The 18,765-nt window shown below is 40.9% G+C and overlaps 4 protein-coding genes across 17 annotated transcripts in view; 1 reads left to right on the top strand and 3 right to left on the bottom strand.

Moving 5' to 3' along the window:
- LOC106570401 (focal adhesion kinase 1) overlaps nucleotides 1–1,666 on the top strand; it is a 211,937-nt gene extending 210,271 nt beyond the window's left edge. For all 14 annotated transcript variants that reach the window (XM_082961240.1, XM_082961238.1, XM_082961237.1 and 11 more), the window contains one exon: nucleotides 75–1,666. In XM_082961240.1, the coding sequence (XP_082817366.1) occupies nucleotides 75–293 (219 nt within the window). In that variant the 3' untranslated portion in view covers nucleotides 294–1,666. The remainder of the gene's footprint in view (nucleotides 1–74) is intronic.
- A 210-nt stretch (nucleotides 1,667–1,876) lies between these two features.
- Nucleotides 1,877–4,286, bottom strand: rplp1 (ribosomal protein lateral stalk subunit P1). The gene is made up of 4 exons (XM_014142696.3): nucleotides 4,037–4,286; nucleotides 3,337–3,411; nucleotides 2,881–2,983; nucleotides 1,877–2,001 (listed from the first exon to the last, which is right to left on the bottom strand). The coding sequence occupies exons 1-4, from the start codon at nucleotides 4,106–4,108 to the stop codon at nucleotides 1,916–1,918; spliced, it is 336 nt and encodes a 111-aa protein (XP_013998171.1). The 5' UTR covers nucleotides 4,109–4,286; the 3' UTR covers nucleotides 1,877–1,915.
- A 77-nt stretch (nucleotides 4,287–4,363) lies between these two features.
- lypd2 (Ly6/PLAUR domain-containing protein 2) lies at nucleotides 4,364–5,890 on the bottom strand. The gene is given in 3 exon segments (NM_001140919.1): nucleotides 4,364–4,874; nucleotides 5,250–5,363; nucleotides 5,816–5,890. Coding segments are annotated over 3 exon segments (387 nt in total). The 5' UTR covers nucleotides 5,868–5,890; the 3' UTR covers nucleotides 4,364–4,653.
- Nucleotides 5,891–8,769: 2,879 nt separating this feature from the next.
- clptm1l (CLPTM1 like) lies at nucleotides 8,770–18,067 on the bottom strand. The gene is given in 16 exon segments (NM_001165352.1): nucleotides 8,770–9,628; nucleotides 9,782–9,897; nucleotides 10,133–10,177; nucleotides 10,267–10,322; nucleotides 10,481–10,515; nucleotides 12,449–12,531; nucleotides 12,674–12,724; nucleotides 12,831–12,896; nucleotides 13,446–13,549; nucleotides 14,157–14,241; nucleotides 14,630–14,724; nucleotides 14,955–15,151; nucleotides 16,230–16,387; nucleotides 16,838–17,027; nucleotides 17,275–17,369; nucleotides 17,495–18,067. Coding segments are annotated over 16 exon segments (1,632 nt in total). The 5' UTR covers nucleotides 17,660–18,067; the 3' UTR covers nucleotides 8,770–9,537.
- Nucleotides 18,068–18,765: the final 698 nt, after the last annotated feature.

Here is an 18,765-nt window from a genome sequence, read left to right as displayed (position 1 = left end):
AGGACAAAATAAGTTATGTAAAGACAGTTGTCTATTGTGTATTCTTTAACTCCTGTCCGGCTCTTCCTCTGCAGATTGAGATGGCCCAGAAGCTCTTGAACTCTGACCTGGCCGAGCTGATCAACAAGATGAAGCTGGCCCAGCAGTATGTCCTCACCAGCCTGCAGCAGGACTACAAGAAACAAATGCTGACTGCCGCACATGCCCTGGCTGTGGATGCCAAGAACCTGCTGGATGTCATTGACCAGGCCCGGCTCAAGATGATCCATGCCCAGTCCCGGGGGTCACACTAGCCCCCTCCGGCTCCTAGCTCCCTGGGCATGGAAGACCTCTGAGGGGAGGGATATAACAGAGGGAAGGGAGTCTGCTGTGGAAATAGAGCTGGTTGGTTTCAGCTCCCATAGCAATCATAGACTGCACAATGTCACAAGTCAAGACTGCTCAGCTCACACCTCGATCAGAGCTCCTGATACTACAGGACAGAGACCGAAGTGGACACTCGACCTGATCGTACCCTTCCACCCCCCTCCTAAAAACTTTTTATAGACTTGTTTTGTCTGTCGCTGCACTCCAGGATCCATGGGTGGTTGGAGATCAGTTACATACAAACTCTTGTTTTATTAGATTTGGCTGCGTCTCGTTTGTTTTTTTATCCAGAGGTGAAGTTCAGCTCACGTCAGACGTCTTCTTCCAGGTGGCTAATAATTATAATTATCAGATGTTATTCTAACTGGAACATCTGAACCATTGAAGAACTACAAGCTATAAATGGCAATGATTAACATTGTGTTTCTAAGAGATCTATGTTAAAACACTTACCTTCCCTATCCTACAGTATCACAGCATATAATGCTCATCCCAACACTCCACTAAAATTATATATTTTGGAAGCTCATTTTTTCATCCTCTTACATGACTCAGGCACCTCTCGACACAGCGAATAAAATACATTTTGTTTTAACAGACATGTCACATGCCACTTTTTAAGTTAACTAATAGTAAATATACAAATAAATATATTTTTCTGGGATTGAAATGTTAAGGGGGAGGCGCATTTAAGTTCCACAGTGAAGATGGACTATCACGTGCCAAATGATTTGAATCATCCAATAGTTATACAGTAAAAACCTGTCCCATTGCTAGCCATTCCCTTATCAAACTGTTTTTGTATATTTAAACCAGGTGCTCTATTCAATCTGGATCAATAAAGCGTTAGATTGCACAATAGAAATGTATTTTTAGATTGAGCCTACTATAACATGTCATTTAGCAGATGCTCTTATCCAGAGCGACTTGCCACCCCAGTAATGCTGAACTTCCACGATACGGATTGAATAGAGCCCCAAGTTAAACCTTTCTGCTTCTTTGGTTTGAGCCCCATGGCCTGGGTCATATTCATTTGGGCACACTGTAGCAAAACATTTTGCAATGGAAAATAAGCATCACTTATTGGACAACTTCAGGTAGTCCCTACTTGTTCAATTTTTGTTTGGTGCCCAATGAATGACCCTGGTTTACAGATTCTGCCTCTCCAGACTGTTAGACCTTAATGTCCCTATCATGTGTACAATCTCAAACCGCTTGTTTTGGGTATAACTTATTCTCAGGAAGAATAACCTGTACAGTTCCTTAAACTAATAAAATGTATCGTTCTTTGTCTTCAGAAGTGTGTTTTCCTTGTGTGCTGTGAAATAAAATGGGTGTTGATTTCAAATCACCCATCTATTTGGTAATATCTTATGTAGACTAAAACGTACATGCCTTAGCTCAAATCAATTTTAGGGTAAACTATTCCTCCCATTAGATTATATTGTTTACAGGTGATCTCATGAAGCACACTTCTTGTACCCAAGATGCTCAAAGGAAACCACAAATATTGCCAGTTTCTTCGATTTTATTTGTTACAAAAACTGGTTTAGTCGAAAAGACCGAAGCCCATGTCGTCATCGGAACCCTCCTCTGACTCTTCCTTCTTCTCCTCTTTCTTCTCCTCCTCCTTGGCTGTAATGCAGGAAAACAAGGTATGGCATCAGCACACATAATTATGTAAAAATCTGGCAAATGAATTACGGTCTTTGTTAGGAAGAAATGGTCTTCACAGTTCAACGAGCCAGGCGGCCCAAACTGTTGCATATACCCTGACTCTGCTTACACTGAACACAAGAGAAGTGACAATTTCCCTAGTTAAAAGAAAATCATGTTAGCAGGCAATATTAACTAAATATGCTGGTAAATTTTTTGTTTTGTTGTGTTGATTTTAAAGAAAGGCATTGATGTTTATGGTTAGGTACACATTGGTGCAACGACAGTGCTTTTTTTGCAAATGCGCTTGTTAAATCATCACCCGTTTGGTGAAGTAGGCTATGATTCAATGATAAACAGGCCCCGCATTGATTAGATGCAACGCAGGACAAGCTAGATAAACTAGTAATATCCTCAACCATGTGTAGTTAACTAGTGATTATGTTAAGATTTGTTTTTTTATAAGTTTAATGCTAGCTAGCAACTTACCTTGGCTCCTTGCAGCACTTGCGTAACTGCTAGTCAGCCTGCCAACGCAGTCTCCTCGTGGAGTGCAATGTAATCGGCCATAATTGGCATCCAAAAATGCAGATTACCGATTGTTATGAAAACTACAAAACGGCCCTAATTAATCGGTCGACCTCTAGTCTAGACATGAATATATTCATGCATGGAATAAAAACCTCCAGGTTTCCATCACGAGTAAACATTTTAACAAATTAAACAAATTGCGGGGGGGGGGGGGGGGGGGGACTAGTGCTGTGGGCATCAATCTCTGGAATAAACACATGCTGGGGTGATAATTACATAACCAACGCTCTAGTAATACTATTTCTGTCCAAACAAGGCCTTTGTTACCTGGTGCGTCTGCAGCAGGTGCAGCACCTCCAGCGGCAGGTGCAGCTCCACCACCTGCACCCACATTGCAGATCAGGCTGCCAATGTCTACGCTGGCCAGGGCCTGTAACACAATCAGGAAGCAGGATAGGGTCAGACAGTGTAGCCTTTAACACATGAATGACTACCACATGTCCGAGTATAATCGTTTACAGAAAGCAATAAATAAATCAAATATATATATATATACACACACAAAAAAATTAAGTTCACACACCACAGTAAACTAGTAGAGACGGGAGGTCTTACACCATATATATATATATATATATATATATATATATATATATATATGAATGAAGGAATGTGTGGATGACACTGAAGGAATAAATTGGAAGCTCCACTGAGAATTCCCCAATAACAAATCCATAACCCTGTTGTATGTGTGTAAGGTGATGAGAAAAGGGCTTCACTCACCTTGGAGAACAGACTGGGCCAGAAAGGCTCAATCGTCACATTGGCAGCCTTGATGAGAGCCATCAGTTTGTCTTCCTGCAAACACATGGAGAAATATTAGATTAGACGTCACTGACCCCTACAACCATGAAGCCAAAACGACCATCAGACTGGTGTTGTTTAGCCTTTGTCAGGTTAGTAAACAAGTTAACTGGCAACTGGCAAAAGCCAAAGTGGGAAGAAACTACAGCCAACGGTGGCTGCCTTCATCGCTTTCACATGTGACCGTTTACCAGCGTTAACATGCTAAAGTTAGCGCCAAGAAGATATGGGCAAATAAATGTGCCGAATAGTCAACGTTGGTTAACTTGCAATTTGCCATAAACAGATCTGACTAAGGCACTGGGGTTAGCTAGTTTGCAGGCTAGAGTAGCAAAGCCTCAAGCAACAGCACATTGTTGGCTAGAATAGAAGATGGTGACTGCGGCACCGGCTAACTAACGTTAGCTGATAGCATGTTAGCTAACTACTGACATTGCCGGCTAGTAAGCTATCATTTTGGACAGTTACCGGCAATTATAGAACTAGCGTACACTCACTTCGTATTCACGTGGACACTACCTCGGCACTAACGACAAGAACCAGTCTTCCAAATCTGCCTGGTTAGATACAGAGGCGAGCCAAGGCGCCATTGTATGCAGGTAATGAAAGCAGGACTTACTGTGACCGTGACTTCATCATCGTGGAGGATGAGGGCAGAGTAAATACAAGCGAGTTCAGATACAGATGCCATCTTTCTATGTAGATTTTATAGTTTGGGCGACGGATGCCTAATTTTAGTTGTGCTAGTCGCCGGATTCAGGGCCTTAGCTTCAGAAGAAGAACCGAGCACCTTAGACACGTTGACTTACTACTTAAATTTTAGCGGAAAGGGAATGAAAAAGGGCGGGACATATGTTTATATGTTGTTAAACGTCACTTCTATGGGAGGAGTCAATGCAAATGTATACCAGCTGTAGAGCAAACATAAAACCAGTTTACTTTTTTTACCAAAATTTCATCTTTGTTTATTCTCTTCACATAGGGCCAAACTATTTAGCACAGTTATTTAACACAATACAAAACATCACAGCCAAAGCCATATAAATACAATACATACCTTTTATTACTGCACAACATTGTCACATTAATTCAATATAAATACAAAACAATATATATGAGCGCTGTATTAGTTTGCTAAATGAAATATACTGTAAATATTAAGTGAAATTGTTGCCTATTGTGCTAGAGGCAGGCTATGCTTGAATTCCCCCATGCTATGAGGTCATCCATTAATTCTCAGAGCAGCCAGAGAATGCTGAGCACAGCATGGCTACAACACACAGCCAGAGTCAGTAGTGTGCTTAGCCCAACACCAGTCGCTCCGTTGATGTTACAAAGGTTACTGGAGCAGCAGGTGACTTGGTTCCCATTGCCATTCGCATCCACTGAGGCCCCTGACGCTGCTCCTTTGCAGGTCCTCACACTGGCGCAATACTTCCCTATGGCCTTTATTTTGTCTGTGGATAGAAAAGGGAAATAATGCATCTTTACTATTTTAAACTGGGTCATTCGAGCCCTGAATGTTGATTGGCTGACGTATACCACAGGTATGACAAAACATTTATTTTTACTGCTCTAATTATGTTGGTAACCAGCTCATAATAGCAATAAGGCACCTTGGGGGTTTGTAGTATTTACACACACTTCTAAATTCTCAAATCTGTTCACCAGGTATGGTTATTTTGTCTGGAATAGACTACCATACAAATAAATAAGCTCCACTTTTTCATTTATTAATTCACCTATCAATTCCCCTCTCCATGGGATCAATGCATTTCTACTCCTATTAGGCTACTGTAATTGGTGTCACTTAGGTTTCCAAGTACTCTCACCAAATGTGTCCACAGTGGTCATGCAGGTGTCAAGGGGTGTCTGGCAGGTTTGGGATGACTGGTTGCATGCGTCATTGGTTGTGGTGGAGCTGCACACATAGCACTTCAGAGCATCTATTTTAAATATGAACAACATCATCTTTCTCTACATTTCTAAAAACTGGTGTGGCAAATGACAAAAACATGAATGGAAAGTATTCCAGGTAGTTTTTGTTTCAGCTATAACAAACATTACAGTCCAATGGAATGCTGAGCAGTTGGTCTGTCAACTTGGTTTCACTATGAGAAATATCAGAATGAAATGTAAAACATTATTTGAAAAAGCTAGAAAATGGAATTGGCACTCCATCTAAACCCTAAATGAGTGTATTTGTTGTAGTAGTCATATTATAAGATAGGAATTCATATGAAATGACCTAAAACCTATAGAACTAAGTAACATGATATAAAAATATGCAAGAGCTCCAACATTAAAAGATCAGAATAGTAGACTACTCCATATGCCAGAAATCAGCATCACCGGGGATTGGAAAGAAAACCTTTCATTGATTTGAACAGCAGTTTACCTGAGAAAGGGCAGCAGAAGCTCAGGAGGAGGAGAACAGTGATGATTTTCATGGCTCCGTGGTGGCAGCACCTCTGACACGTTGGAACACTGGGACACACTCTAAAGAAAGATCTACCCATATGAAGAGACACTCCTTCCCTTTGTCCTTAAAGTATCGCCTGAAGATAGTTGCACTTAACACGTGACATTATGGTGTGGTTCAGAGATGTATCTTATTATAGGGGTCACTGAAACAATAGCAGGAGCATCATTATATCACACAAGGTCATGGTTCAAAAATGGGTTCTCAATTCACTTGTCTTAATACGCTGAACAAAAATATAAGTCCCATGTTCCATGAGCTGAAATAAAAGATCCCAGAAATGTTCCATACTCACAAAAAGCTTATTTCTCTCAAACGTTAGTGAGCATTTCCCCTTTGCCAAGATAATCAATCCACCTGACAGGCATATCAAGAAGCTGAGTCAACAGCATGATAATTACACAGGTGCACCTTGTGCTGATGACAATAAAAAGCGACTCTAAAATGTGCAGTTTTGTCAGACAACACAATGCCACAGACGTCTGAAGTTTTGAGGGAGTGTGCAATTGGCATTCTGACTTCAGGAATGTCACCAGAGCTGTTGACAGAGAATAGAATGTTAATTTATATTCCATAAGCCGCCTCCAACGTCGCTTTATAGAATTTGGCGGTACGTCCAACCGACCTCACAACCGCAGACCACGTTTAACCACGCCAGTCCAGGACGTCCACGTCTGGATTCTTTACCTGAGACTAGCCACCTGGACAGCTGATGAAACTGAGGAGTATTTCTGTCTGTAATAAAGCACTTTTTGTGGGAAAAAACTTAGTCTGATTGGCTGGACTTGGCTCCCAAGTGGGTGGGCGTATGCCCTCCAAGGCCACCCATGGCTGCGCCCCTGCCCAGTCATGTGAAAGCCATAGTGTAGGGCCTAATGAATTTATTTAAATCCTTATATGAACTGTAACTCAGTACAATCATTGAAATTGTTGCATGTTGCGTTTATATTTTTTGTTCAGTATAGTCTTTTTAAATGGCAGAAGTGTCTGTGATTAGTTAATTCAAGTCAAATATGACCTATTTCTTTTATGTTTTCAAGTACTGGATTTACTATTTTTTGGGGGATTGATTGCTATTTCTACCCTCTGTTCATTAGAATATTGTTTCATTCTTGTAACTGAATGTCTGAAGCCACTTAAAACTTGCAGTGTTCAATGAAGAGCAGCATGTTGTCCTGATGTCTTTCATCATGTCTATCATACCTTTTAGTTTGCAAAGGTATGTGATACCAACTGACACCAGTAAGCAGAGTGAAACTCTGTATGTGTTTGTGTTTGTCTCTTAGTTACAAGGCCATCATCATCACTACTTTACTTTCGAAACTGGTGGAACGAGACGAGTAATGTCAAACGTTTGCCAAGTGTTGATTCATAACTAGTTATATGTTCCGGGTCCAGCTCTAGGGTGTGTTTATGATAAAATGATTGTATTTTATATCTATGCCAGAACATATTTGTATACATTCCATCTGTCAGTGTCTTACCTTTTGGCAAAGATATTACTGCATTTCTTCAGCATCCAAAATTAAAGACAGTGGTTGAACAACAATAAAAAATACCAGCAGAGATGAACATATTTATTTCAGTTGCTCATATTCATTCATTTCAAAAAATTAATTCAGAGAGAGAACCAGGCCAGATTGGCCTTTACTTCCTGTTGCTCAGCTTAACTGTTCTCCTGAGACTGATGAACCGTTGGCATAACAGCGGTCAGTCTGACCTGGTTCCACCCTAAAGGTGCTACATGGTGAATCCGACATCTGCATTGGACATACAGCATTTACTGCTATGCAGCTCCGCAGAAGTCAGAGCAAACAGAGCACACGTGAAGGAAGATGTCAAGGAAATGAGTTTGTGTTTATACAGGACCTCCCACCCTCACCTACCGTCAACCGATCGTGTCAATGCAGAGCTATAAGGAGCCCTCCGCATTTTGTTAAAACATTTGAGAGGTGCACGGCGATGTGGTACGGAGCTCAATTTGGCCTCTGCATGCGCCGCAATTGCGTCACACCCTCCATACAGCGTCTCCAACCATATTTTCAGATCAAGCATAAATGGTCTTTTAGCCTCCTAGGTTGATGCTGTTCATCTAGTGTGCAAAGCTGTCATCAAGGCAAAGGGTGGCTATTTGAAGAATATCAAATATCAAATATATTATTTGTATATTACTTTTGGTTACTACATGATTCCATATGTGTTATTTCATAGTTGTGATGTCTTCACTATTATTCTACAATGTAGAAAATAGTAAAAATCTAGAAAAACCCTGGAATGAGTAGGTGTTCTAAAACGTTTCACGAGTAGTGTATGTTATTTATATGTAATTCATACCATTCATGTGGTATCCATGTGTATGAAATTGCTGGCAATTTTAATAGGCTCCCGAGTGCTGCAGCAGTCTAAGACACTGCATCTCAGTGCTAGAGGCGTTACTACAGACCCTGGTTCAATCCCGGGCTGTATCACAACCGGCCGTGATCGGGAGTCCCATAGGGCGACGCCCAGCGCCGTCCGGGTTAGGGGAGGGTTTGGCCAGGGTAGGCTGTCATTGTAAAATAAGAATTTGTTCTTAATGACTTGCCCAGTTAAATAAATGCAATTATCATGACTCCATTATTCATAATATTAAGTACCTATTTTTTTGTTTTTGATTTGTTACTCCTATATGCAGAACATTGTTATTTTGATTTTGGGTTAGGACGACATTGTGATATGAATAGAGAAGTATAGAAATGCATCTTTTTGACTTAAAATTATTTAGACAATGAGAGAGAACAATGTGTCATGTTTACATGTGGTGTGTTTTGTTGTTTGGTTAGTGTGATATGTGTTGTAAATGAAAACAAAAACTCCACCATACAATCAAACATTATCAAATGCTTTAATAACAATTAACAAAATTTAACATCACACAATTTTGCATTCAAAAGCACATCAATGTTTCCCATATTTGGCACCATCATCTCATGGTCTTCATGTTCTAATACTTTACACGGTCAAATACAAACATAAAAGCAGAGATCTTCTGAATGATCAAACAGCTTCGAATTCTGGACGCTTTGACCAAGCGTACAAAACGGACTGTTGACATCAGTCAGTGTGTATCCTGATGACGACAACATGAAACGCCAGGTAGGGTTCAAGGTGTTTTTATGTTGGATGGGGCAAACGTGCAGGCAGGCAGGGGTGGAGGCTGGAGGGGTGGAGGCTGGAGGGGTGGAGGCTGGAGGGGGACTGAGTTGGTCCTATCCCATAGACAAACATATATTCACCAATCATGTTACACATCAATCATGGGTTGGTCCATGCTCCAACTGGTGGAAGCTGTGGCTAATTCAACCAGTGTGGTGCTATTCATCGCATTGCTTAGGAAAGCCCACTCAAGTATTCAATGGTCTGGGTAGGTCCTGTTTAAGGTTGGGTGGGTGGTGACTGACAAGGATGTGACTACCTGGAAGTGAGGGGCTAGGAGGGCAGAAAGGATAGCTGAACCTTCCCTACTAGGAAAATCCCCCTTGTAACAAATAACACCAATGCGTTTTATTGGCATTGTACCCCATCCCAGCACAACGATGTCTAGGTCCATATTCTACACATGGCTCTCAGGACCAGCGTGTGTGCGATCAACTATAGTTTTAGTCTTCGTGGGCTTTCCCTTTGGGTTTCTCTTCCTCGTCGTAAGACAGTCCATATTCATTCATTCTGGTCTTATCAACAGGATACAGCCTTAGGAGAGAAAAGCAGTGGGAAAAGATTGTTGTAAACAAATTGACAGTCAATCTGAGGATATTCTGTTCTGCATTGGAGGTAGTGTCACAAACGAATCATTTGACAAACTGCAACAGTCAATTTAGAGAAAGTTCAGTGTGTGTGCCTTACCATCTCTGGTACAAGTAGACGAGGAACACTACATCATCCCTGAAGCAGGCTAGCCGGTGGGAGGTGGGCATCGTGATGATGAAGGCAAATATGTCATCGATGAAGGTGTTGAACGCCTGGGGATGGTCAAGATGAGACGTAATAAATGTAAAACTTCCATCATCAACATCCTTCAGTTTCATTGTCATCCACTTATTATGTCTTAGTCTGACAGATTTATGTATGCTTCATTGCAACAATTACTACACATACTATAATTGTCCTTTGATGATGAAATTATTTCCGAGACATCTAACATTTACTGTAAAACCAGAAAATCTCTCAAATAAATACACTTTATTATCCACTCACTTTATACATGAATGCTTTCCAGGGTAGATGTGCCACGGACTTAAACTGTTGAAACAAGAGAATAATCGATATGGACACCAGCATCTAGCCATTAGCCTCATGAATAATATTACAGAAGACATAATGGAACTGACCTTGTAGTTAACAAAGAGTTGAGGTAGCATGAAGAGGAATCCAAAAGCGTACACTCCTGTCAAAAAAGGAACCATCAAAGTCAATAAAGTAAATCTAGCTTTCAAAAGTAATATAATAATATTGCGTGTATACATTTTTATGTATGGAAACCCCAGTGGAAAAAGTTAACTAAAGCAAATCATGCTGGCCTCAGGATAAGATCAATGACCTTACCATTCACTAAACTGTTGATGATCCAGGAGTACCAACTGTCAAACAGGAAGCAGAGGAGACATTATTACACATTCAAACACACACCGTGTAGAAGACCAACATTTACAGGCTCACATTAGGATTTGTTTGTCAAAATCAATTTGGAGGCCATAAAAAAAGGGCACTTACTTCAAAATACAGTGCATTTGGAAAGTATTCAGACACCTTCCCCTTTTCCACATTTTGTTACGTTACAGCCTTATTCTAAAATACCCCACAATAACCAAGCGAAAACAGGTTTTTAGACATTTTTGCAAATGTATTCAAAGACAAAAACAGAAATACCTTATTTACATAAGTATTCAGACCCTTTGCTATGAGACTCAACATTGAGTTCAGGTGCATCCGGTTTCCATTGATCATCTTTGAGATGTTTCTACAACTTGATTGGAGTCCACCTTGTGGTAAATTCTATTGATTAGACATGATTTGGAAAGGCACACACCTGTCTATATAAGGTCCCACAGCTGACAGTGCATGTCAGAGCAAAAACCAAGCCATGAGGTCAAAGGAATTGTCCGTAGAGCTCAGAGACAGGATTGTGTCGAGGCACAGATCTGGGGATGGGTACCAAAACATTTCTGCAGCATTGAAGGTCCCCAAGAACACAATGGCCTCCATCATTCTTAAATGGAAGAAGTTTGAAACCACCAAGACTCTTCCTAGAGCTGGCCGCCCGGCCAAACTGAACAATCAGGGGAGAAGGGCCTTGGTCAGGGAGGTGACCAAGAACCCGATGGTCACTCCACAGTTCCTCTGTGGAGATGGGAGAACCTTCCAGAAGGACAACCATTTCTGCAGCACTCCACCAACCAAGCCTTTATGGTAGAGTGGCCAGAATGAAGCCACTCCTCAGTAAAAGGCACATGACAGCCCGCTTGGGAAACAACATTCTCTGGTCTGATGAAACCAAGATTTAACTCTTTTAACTGTGAATGCCAAGTGTCACGTCTGCAGGAAACCTGGCACCATCCCTACGGTGAAGCATGGTGGTGGCAGCATCATCATGCTCTGGGGATGTTATTCAGCGGCAGGAATTGGGAGACAAGTTAGGTTAGAGGGAAAGATGAATGGAGCAAAGTACAGAGAGATCCTTGATTAAAGTCTGCTCCAGAGCACTCACGACCTCAGACTGGGGTGAAGGTTCACCTTCCAACAGGACAAAGATCCCAAGCACACAGCCAAGACAACGCAGGAGTGGCTTCGGGACAAGTCTCTGAATATCCTTGAGTGGCCAAGCCAGAGCCCGGACTTGAACATCTCTGGAGAGACCTGAAAATATCTTTGTAGCGACGCTCCCCACTCAACCTGACACGAGTTTGAGAGGATCTGCCGAGAAGAATGGGAGAAACACACCAAATAGAGATGTGCCAAGCTTGTAGTGTCATACCCAAGAAGACTCGAGGCTGTAATCGCTGCCAAAGATCCTTCAACAAAGTACTGAGTAAAGGGTCTGAATACTTATGTAAATGTGATAGTTTTATATTCTTAATATATTTCCACAAATTTCTACAAACCTGTTTTTGCTTTGTCATTATGGAATATTGTGTGTAGATGGATTAAATGTTCTTATTTTTCCCCCATACATTTTTAGAATAAGGCTGTAACATAACAAAATGTGGAAAAAGTCAAGGGGTCCATTAAAATGTCTACATAGTTTCTATCAGATGTTCAAAGTGTAGCCTGGGGTTGTTCCCCCCCCCAAAATAATAATCCCTCCTCCCCCAGAAAATGACTACAGTTGCCCATCACTCTAGTACAGGGTTCCCCAACCGGCCTGCGGGTGGTTTCATTTCACCATCCGCTCAACAACAAAAATAGAATAATTTTTTTTTTTTTTTTTAAATCGGCCTGCGACTGAATCTAGTTGGTGATCCCTGCTGTGGTAGATCCAACTGTTAATATCCACACAATAAAGTTATAACCTACCTTTTGTATCTCAAAAAAACTAAGGCATAAACAGCTCCTCCAATACACATTGGGTAGAGTAAATACGAGAGGTACTTCATTGCCTGGGAAGAGAAGAACATGGCAAGGAAAATCAAATTGATGCAATTCATGACAATACTACTGTATACAAATTGAGGAGAAAGGAACAAATATTCTGTTCGGTGTTTTTTTTAATGGACAATAAAAGGCTATGGCAAATCTCACCAGAGTATCATACTCTTCAGTCCTTCTCTCTGATTCGTCAGATTTCCCAAACTGTGGGGAGACAAACACTTGATATGCATGTAGAACTAACAGAACAAATGGAATCATAGGTTATTCAGAGTTGATTTGCTTATCTTTACAAACAAACCAGACTTACTATGAACGTTGGTCTTACACCCTTCCAGATAATCTGTATCTTAAAGGCTTTCTTCACCTTCCACACCTGTAGAGGGACAGATAAACCAGTCAGGAGTGATTTCCTAGTCATAGGAGGACACAGTGTACAAATCTACAAGGATCTAAACATAGCGGATTAGAGAAACCAGGACATAGAATGAGGGGATTACCAAACCTACAAAGCAGTAGTGCATTAAGTGCAGCAAAGAGAAAAATCTAGTCTACTCAATCTGAGAAAGGTCAATGCCTGGCAAAATCCAATGGGTCAGATATTACACTAACATGAACAGCAGTAACTTTAAGGAAACACTGTCTGTGTCAAAATTGGCACCCTATTCCCTATGTAGCAGACTACTTGAACAGAGCCCTGAGGTGCATTCCAATAATACAGTATCTCCTTAAGTGTGCACTCGTTCACTACTTCCCACAAATCTAAAAGCACTGGATTGATGGAGGCATCTGCTAGCGGAGTTTCCACCATATTTCTTATACTTGTCATTTCCTTCCAAATAAGTAAAATAGTGAACAAGTGCACTACATAGGGAATAGGGTGCCAATTGGGACACAACCACTGACAGCATGTGCAGAGACGTACCTCGATCAGGGAGCCAATTCCAGCAGGAATGAGGACCAGCAGGCTTGTCTGCTCATCAAACAGGTACATGAAAATCACAATGGTGCTGAAACACCTCCACAGTACTGGGAAAGGACCACGACATAAACAGGTCTAAGAATAGTCCACAACTGGTTATATAGAATCACATATCACCCCACATACAAAGGCATATATGGAATATTCAATTCCACTGAATAGTCACAACGTTGTGAGAGAGAAATACAAGTTCATATTAGTGACCATATGGATCATAGCTTTAAACAGAAATGTAGCTGTCAGTGTACTGATGTTGCATATGATACGTGTTTGGTTCTATAACTGATTGTAACCAAGACATTTGAATTTAGACACACCTACCAATAGAACTACAGGTACCTACAGTGAAAGTCTGGATGACAAACCAGGGCACACAGAGAGATAAGACTATCCATCCAAAACAGACATGGTTGGGATCAATTCGAGTTGAAGTCAGTCAATTCAAGAAGTGAACTGAAATTCCAATTAAATAATTGAAAAATAATATAATTTATTTTCAATCATTTATCAATAAACTGAAAAGGAGATGCTATTTATTTTAAAAGTGTTTCAATGTTTTACTTCTAAATTCGAATCACTTCCTGAATTGATTAACTTCAAATTGGAATTGACCCTGACCCTGCCTAACAGCATCCTACTGAGAAATCAACCCACCTGCTTTGCTGGACATCCCCACCATGCTTTTCTTCTGCTTCCAGAAGCTGATGTCATTTTTGAAGGCCAGGAAATCAAAGAGGAGCTGCAAAGGATATATGCTTTTAAAATTCAACGTGACACAGGAATAATTTAGGCCAGGGATGGGCAACTGCCCTTTTGTATAATAAAAAAATACAAATGTTTTTAGGAAATCAGTTAGGGTCTCAACTTCCTGTTGAGAATTAGAATACAACACAAGGTGCAATTTCGAAATGTAGTTACACATAAGAAGTTTTTCTCTTGGGGAAACACCATTTTGCTTAGGGCCCCCAAAATGCTAGGGCCGGCAAACCCGCATGATGATCTCAGATTTCTTGTGGCCCCCACCCCCATCAAAGTTGTCCGCCCCTGATTTAGGCCTGTGAGTCAGAATCATCCATTAAAGATGATTTTCATATACATGAAGTGACACTGGTAAACTTTAGTCTTACATGAAAGGCAGCTACGAAGAAGGTAAGGGCTAAGAGGTACAGGTTGGTGTCCACGAATATGCCCTTGATTTCATCCGCGTCTTTCTCAGTGAAGCCTGAAATCACAACAAACAAACCAATTCAATCTCACTGTGAGATTCAAATCAAATCAAAGTTTATTTGTCACATGTGCCGAATACAACAGGTGTAGACCTTACAGTGAAATGCTTACTTACAGGCTCTAACCAATTGTGCAAAAAAAGGTGTTATGATGATGTTTATTGTAGTTCTTGAACTTTGCATGAAAATGTCTCCCATAGAATTATATTTCCATCGTACTACTCACCGAATTGTTGCAGGGAGTAGACGGCATCTTGCATGTGAATCCAGAAGCGGAGTTTCCCGAGGGAGATGGTGTCATAGGAGATAGTGAGAGGCAGTTCAATGCTGGTGCTGTTGATCTCCATCAAGTCCTTCACTCGGTTGCTCAGCTCATCCACAAACAGCAGTGGGAGGTACACCATCTTTTTCCCATTTTGAAATCTTGAATACAGTACAACAATCAAGGAAAATCCATCATTGAATTAAGCAATAAGACACGAGGGGGTGTGGTATATGGCCGATACACCACGGCTAAGGGCTGTTCTTCTGCACGACGCACCGCAGAGTGCCTGGATACAGCCAACAGCTGTGGTATATTGGCCATATACCACAAACACCCGAGGTGTCTTATTACTATTATAAATAGGTTACTAAAGTAATTAGACCAGTAAAAATACATGTTTTGTCATACCCGTGGTATACAGTCTCATATACCACGGCTGTCAGCTAATCAGCATTCAGGGCTGGCACCACCAAGTTTATAATAAAGGCTTTGGAACTTAAAGTTGACATTTTTGTATTGTGTATTGTATATTAGTGCCAGGTATCTATTTGTGAGTGTATGATGAATTTCAATTCTGGATTGTATCAAGTTCTCTCAAACTCTAGGCGGCATTCTGCCTTCTCCCTACAGTTCTCAGCCATTAGCTTTGACCACGACTGCCTCATGAACTACAATCCCCACGCTGTGTTTTAAATTTAGAAGCGTCAATAATAATCACTTGCGATACGGCTTTTCAAAACATATGGCACTTATCTTTCATCAGCGAGAAAGAATCCTTCAAATAAAAAAAGGTACACTTACTGTAGCAGTTTTGCACAGAACCATACAGCTCCATCTGTCAAAACTACACTTCCCAAGTTACGCTGACACACAGGTGTTGGGAGCATGCTAGATAGCTAATTAGCACAGGTGGTCAACTCTAGTCTTCCCTCTATTTTCCATAAACAAGAGCAGTATCATGGAGATATGATATGGCCATGTGGAAACACTAACCCTATCAATGTGTGTATCAATTGAACCTTTTTATATTTATTATGATTTCTCGCCGATATGAAAGATAAGGTCCTTATGCATGTTGATGTTCAGAACGAGCGTCAGGGATCCTAACAAACCCCCTCCTCTAGAGACACCTTTGTCCAACGACTTTTGTCTAATGTAATGAACAGAGTCATGATCAAGGGCTAGCTAGCTTGTATCATCAGTTAGTGCTAAGTGCTGTGCTAAGTGTGTACTTACACTTTCAAGTAGCGGTGCACGTCACTGGGCAGGAAGTCCCTGTCGAAGACAAAGTCTTCTGACACAACATTGAGTGTGAGACGGGAGCGCCAGTGAGACACTGGCCGGTCCACTGCAGAGTCACCTCCAGTAGTAGTCTTCCGTTTCAGCTGCTCTGGCTGCACTGGGCACAATAACAACAACAGATCAGAGAAAAACAAAACAACACTAATGAGAAATGCAAAAAAGGGCAATGGTGAAAACAATAAACTCAGCATGAAAGCTTGAAAGATGTACCCCACAGAAACGCATTCCAATGTGAAAGATATTCAAATGTACCAGACTGTTATGTAGACAAACATGAAAAAAAAAAAATGCTACAAAAGGGACCCTTCAGGAAGGTTGATTCAAGGCAAACCACTGTCTGTGAGCATGGACATACCCTAAAAATAAAGGCTTTTCAACAGACACCTACAAGTAACTTGCTTTGGAGTTTTTCCATGGCTCTTGTACATTCTATCTGCATCCCAAATAGCAACCTATTTCCTTAGAGTGCACTACTTTTGACCAGAGCCTATAGTGCACTATTTAGGGAACGCAGCAGTTGTGTGGTGTAATAGTAGTCTGACCTTCGGTGCTTCCTCCCCTGAGATCAGGCTGACCTCCAGTGGTTTGGGTATCATGTAGGTGGTGAGCTGGGTCACCAGGTGCACCTGCTTAGGGTCCTGCCACGGAGATATGCCGGCCTGGTGCACAAACACCATGGCATACAACGTCCCATTCTTACGGGTCTTCTTTGGGAGAGACACATTCACTATCCTTTAGGAAAAGGGATAAATATAGCAGGGAGAGGTACAACTTTGCAGGTTAAAATAGTCTCTATTTTCTGTTTGTTCAACGTTAATAATTTACTATGAATTTGGGCAGCTGTTTTGGATTACTTGTGTATACGTCCTGCAACTACCCAGAGATCACTGTGTCTACCAAAGTTTCCATAGGTGACCATCCTGCTTACTACAACTGCCATATATACAGCCATATCCTGTCACTGTAAGAAAAGTTGCACCTTTCAAACTTGGACTCCACATCAAAGTTCTCCTCCTTGTGAATGAGGGTGTGTCCACCATCAGCATTAGGTCGTAAAGCAGTGTAGATACTCAGCTGAGAATGGGAGGAAAAAACCGACAACACAGCAAATGTTCACACACTTAGCAGTTGCAAAAAAGGATGGTTTAAGTTACTACGTTTGCATTCCATCTAACTAGCTTGCAATGATGCATACCAACCTGCAGTCGTGTTTTTCCTGCCAAATAAGGTTTGAGGCAGTTTTCGAATTTGGGGTTCTCACAAGGCTTGGTGTAAACGATGCCATACATCACCCAGCAAGTGTGCAAAACATACACAACGAACACCCCGACTATGAGCGTCGTGAAAGAGGTCTTCTGAAACATGCTGCCGATTGAGTATAGTCCTTCAAATATGAAATGTGCAAGGAAGATACTGTAGCGACGCTAACCTCCTCTAAACTAAGGAGCGAGAACTAACGCGAAGCCGAAAGAGAATTTAGGTAAAGAAGATTAACGTCAGTTGATGCATTTCTCATACTGAAACGTTAACGTAGCTTGTGGATTGGACATTGTGGTCACAGCTGTCGGCAGGTGCTAGGCTAACCATGGCTAGCTATCGTTGATCACAGTGTACGTCTCCTCATCTCTTTAACCTATCAAATGCAATGTATATTAGTAAATATTTGGTGAAATTTAAAATCCCCGAATTCTGCTCATCAGTTTGTCTCTCGAAATCGCAATATCATGTCTATTTTAGCTAAAATCGTAGTGTCTGCTAGCTACTTCCGTGATGTATTTCCTGGTTAGACGATTAAGGGAGTATCAAACTGCGGCTGCGCAAATCTGATCATTTGCATACCAGCTGAAAATATCTTGGCCACTAGATGTCACCCACGCTCCATGCGGTGCAGTCCGCTCCCCATTATCGTTTCAGTATTTCAGTCACCTTTTTACTGTCAGTGCCAGGTCAAAATCAGAAGAAGCACAATGTATGTATTTTTCATGTATTGTATAAACAAATTAAAATATGCCGAAAACAATAAACACAAACCTCTACACTTGAATAAATAAAATACATGTATACTGAACAAAAATACAAATGCAACATGCAACAATTTCAACATTTTTACTGAGTTACAGCTCATATAAGGAAATATGTCAATTGAAATTAATGGATCTACAGTGGGATCCAAAATTACTGGCACCCCTGACTGGCAATGCACAAACAATACATAAAAAATATTAACAATATAATTATAGAGACAAACTCAAAATACTAACATGTGAAAAATACTGTACTTTATTAATGTTTCAATGGAACCCACCAAAATAATTTATTGATTTAATTAAAAATCAATGTCCTCCAAATCAAGGTTTCACAATTATTGGCACCCTTAAATGTTATTGTAAATAACATCTACCAAAATTAAACCAGGAATTAAATTCCACTTATTTAAGTTTATCTAAGTGTTAAGGAACTATATTGAGCC

The sequence above is a fragment of the Salmo salar genome, chromosome 14 (assembly GCF_965601325.2).
Source record: "Salmo salar chromosome 14, fSalSal1, whole genome shotgun sequence".
NCBI lineage: Eukaryota > Metazoa > Chordata > Actinopteri > Salmoniformes > Salmonidae > Salmo > Salmo salar.
Note: the sequence above shows the minus strand (reverse complement) of the source record. Positions and strands in the feature narration are given on the sequence as shown.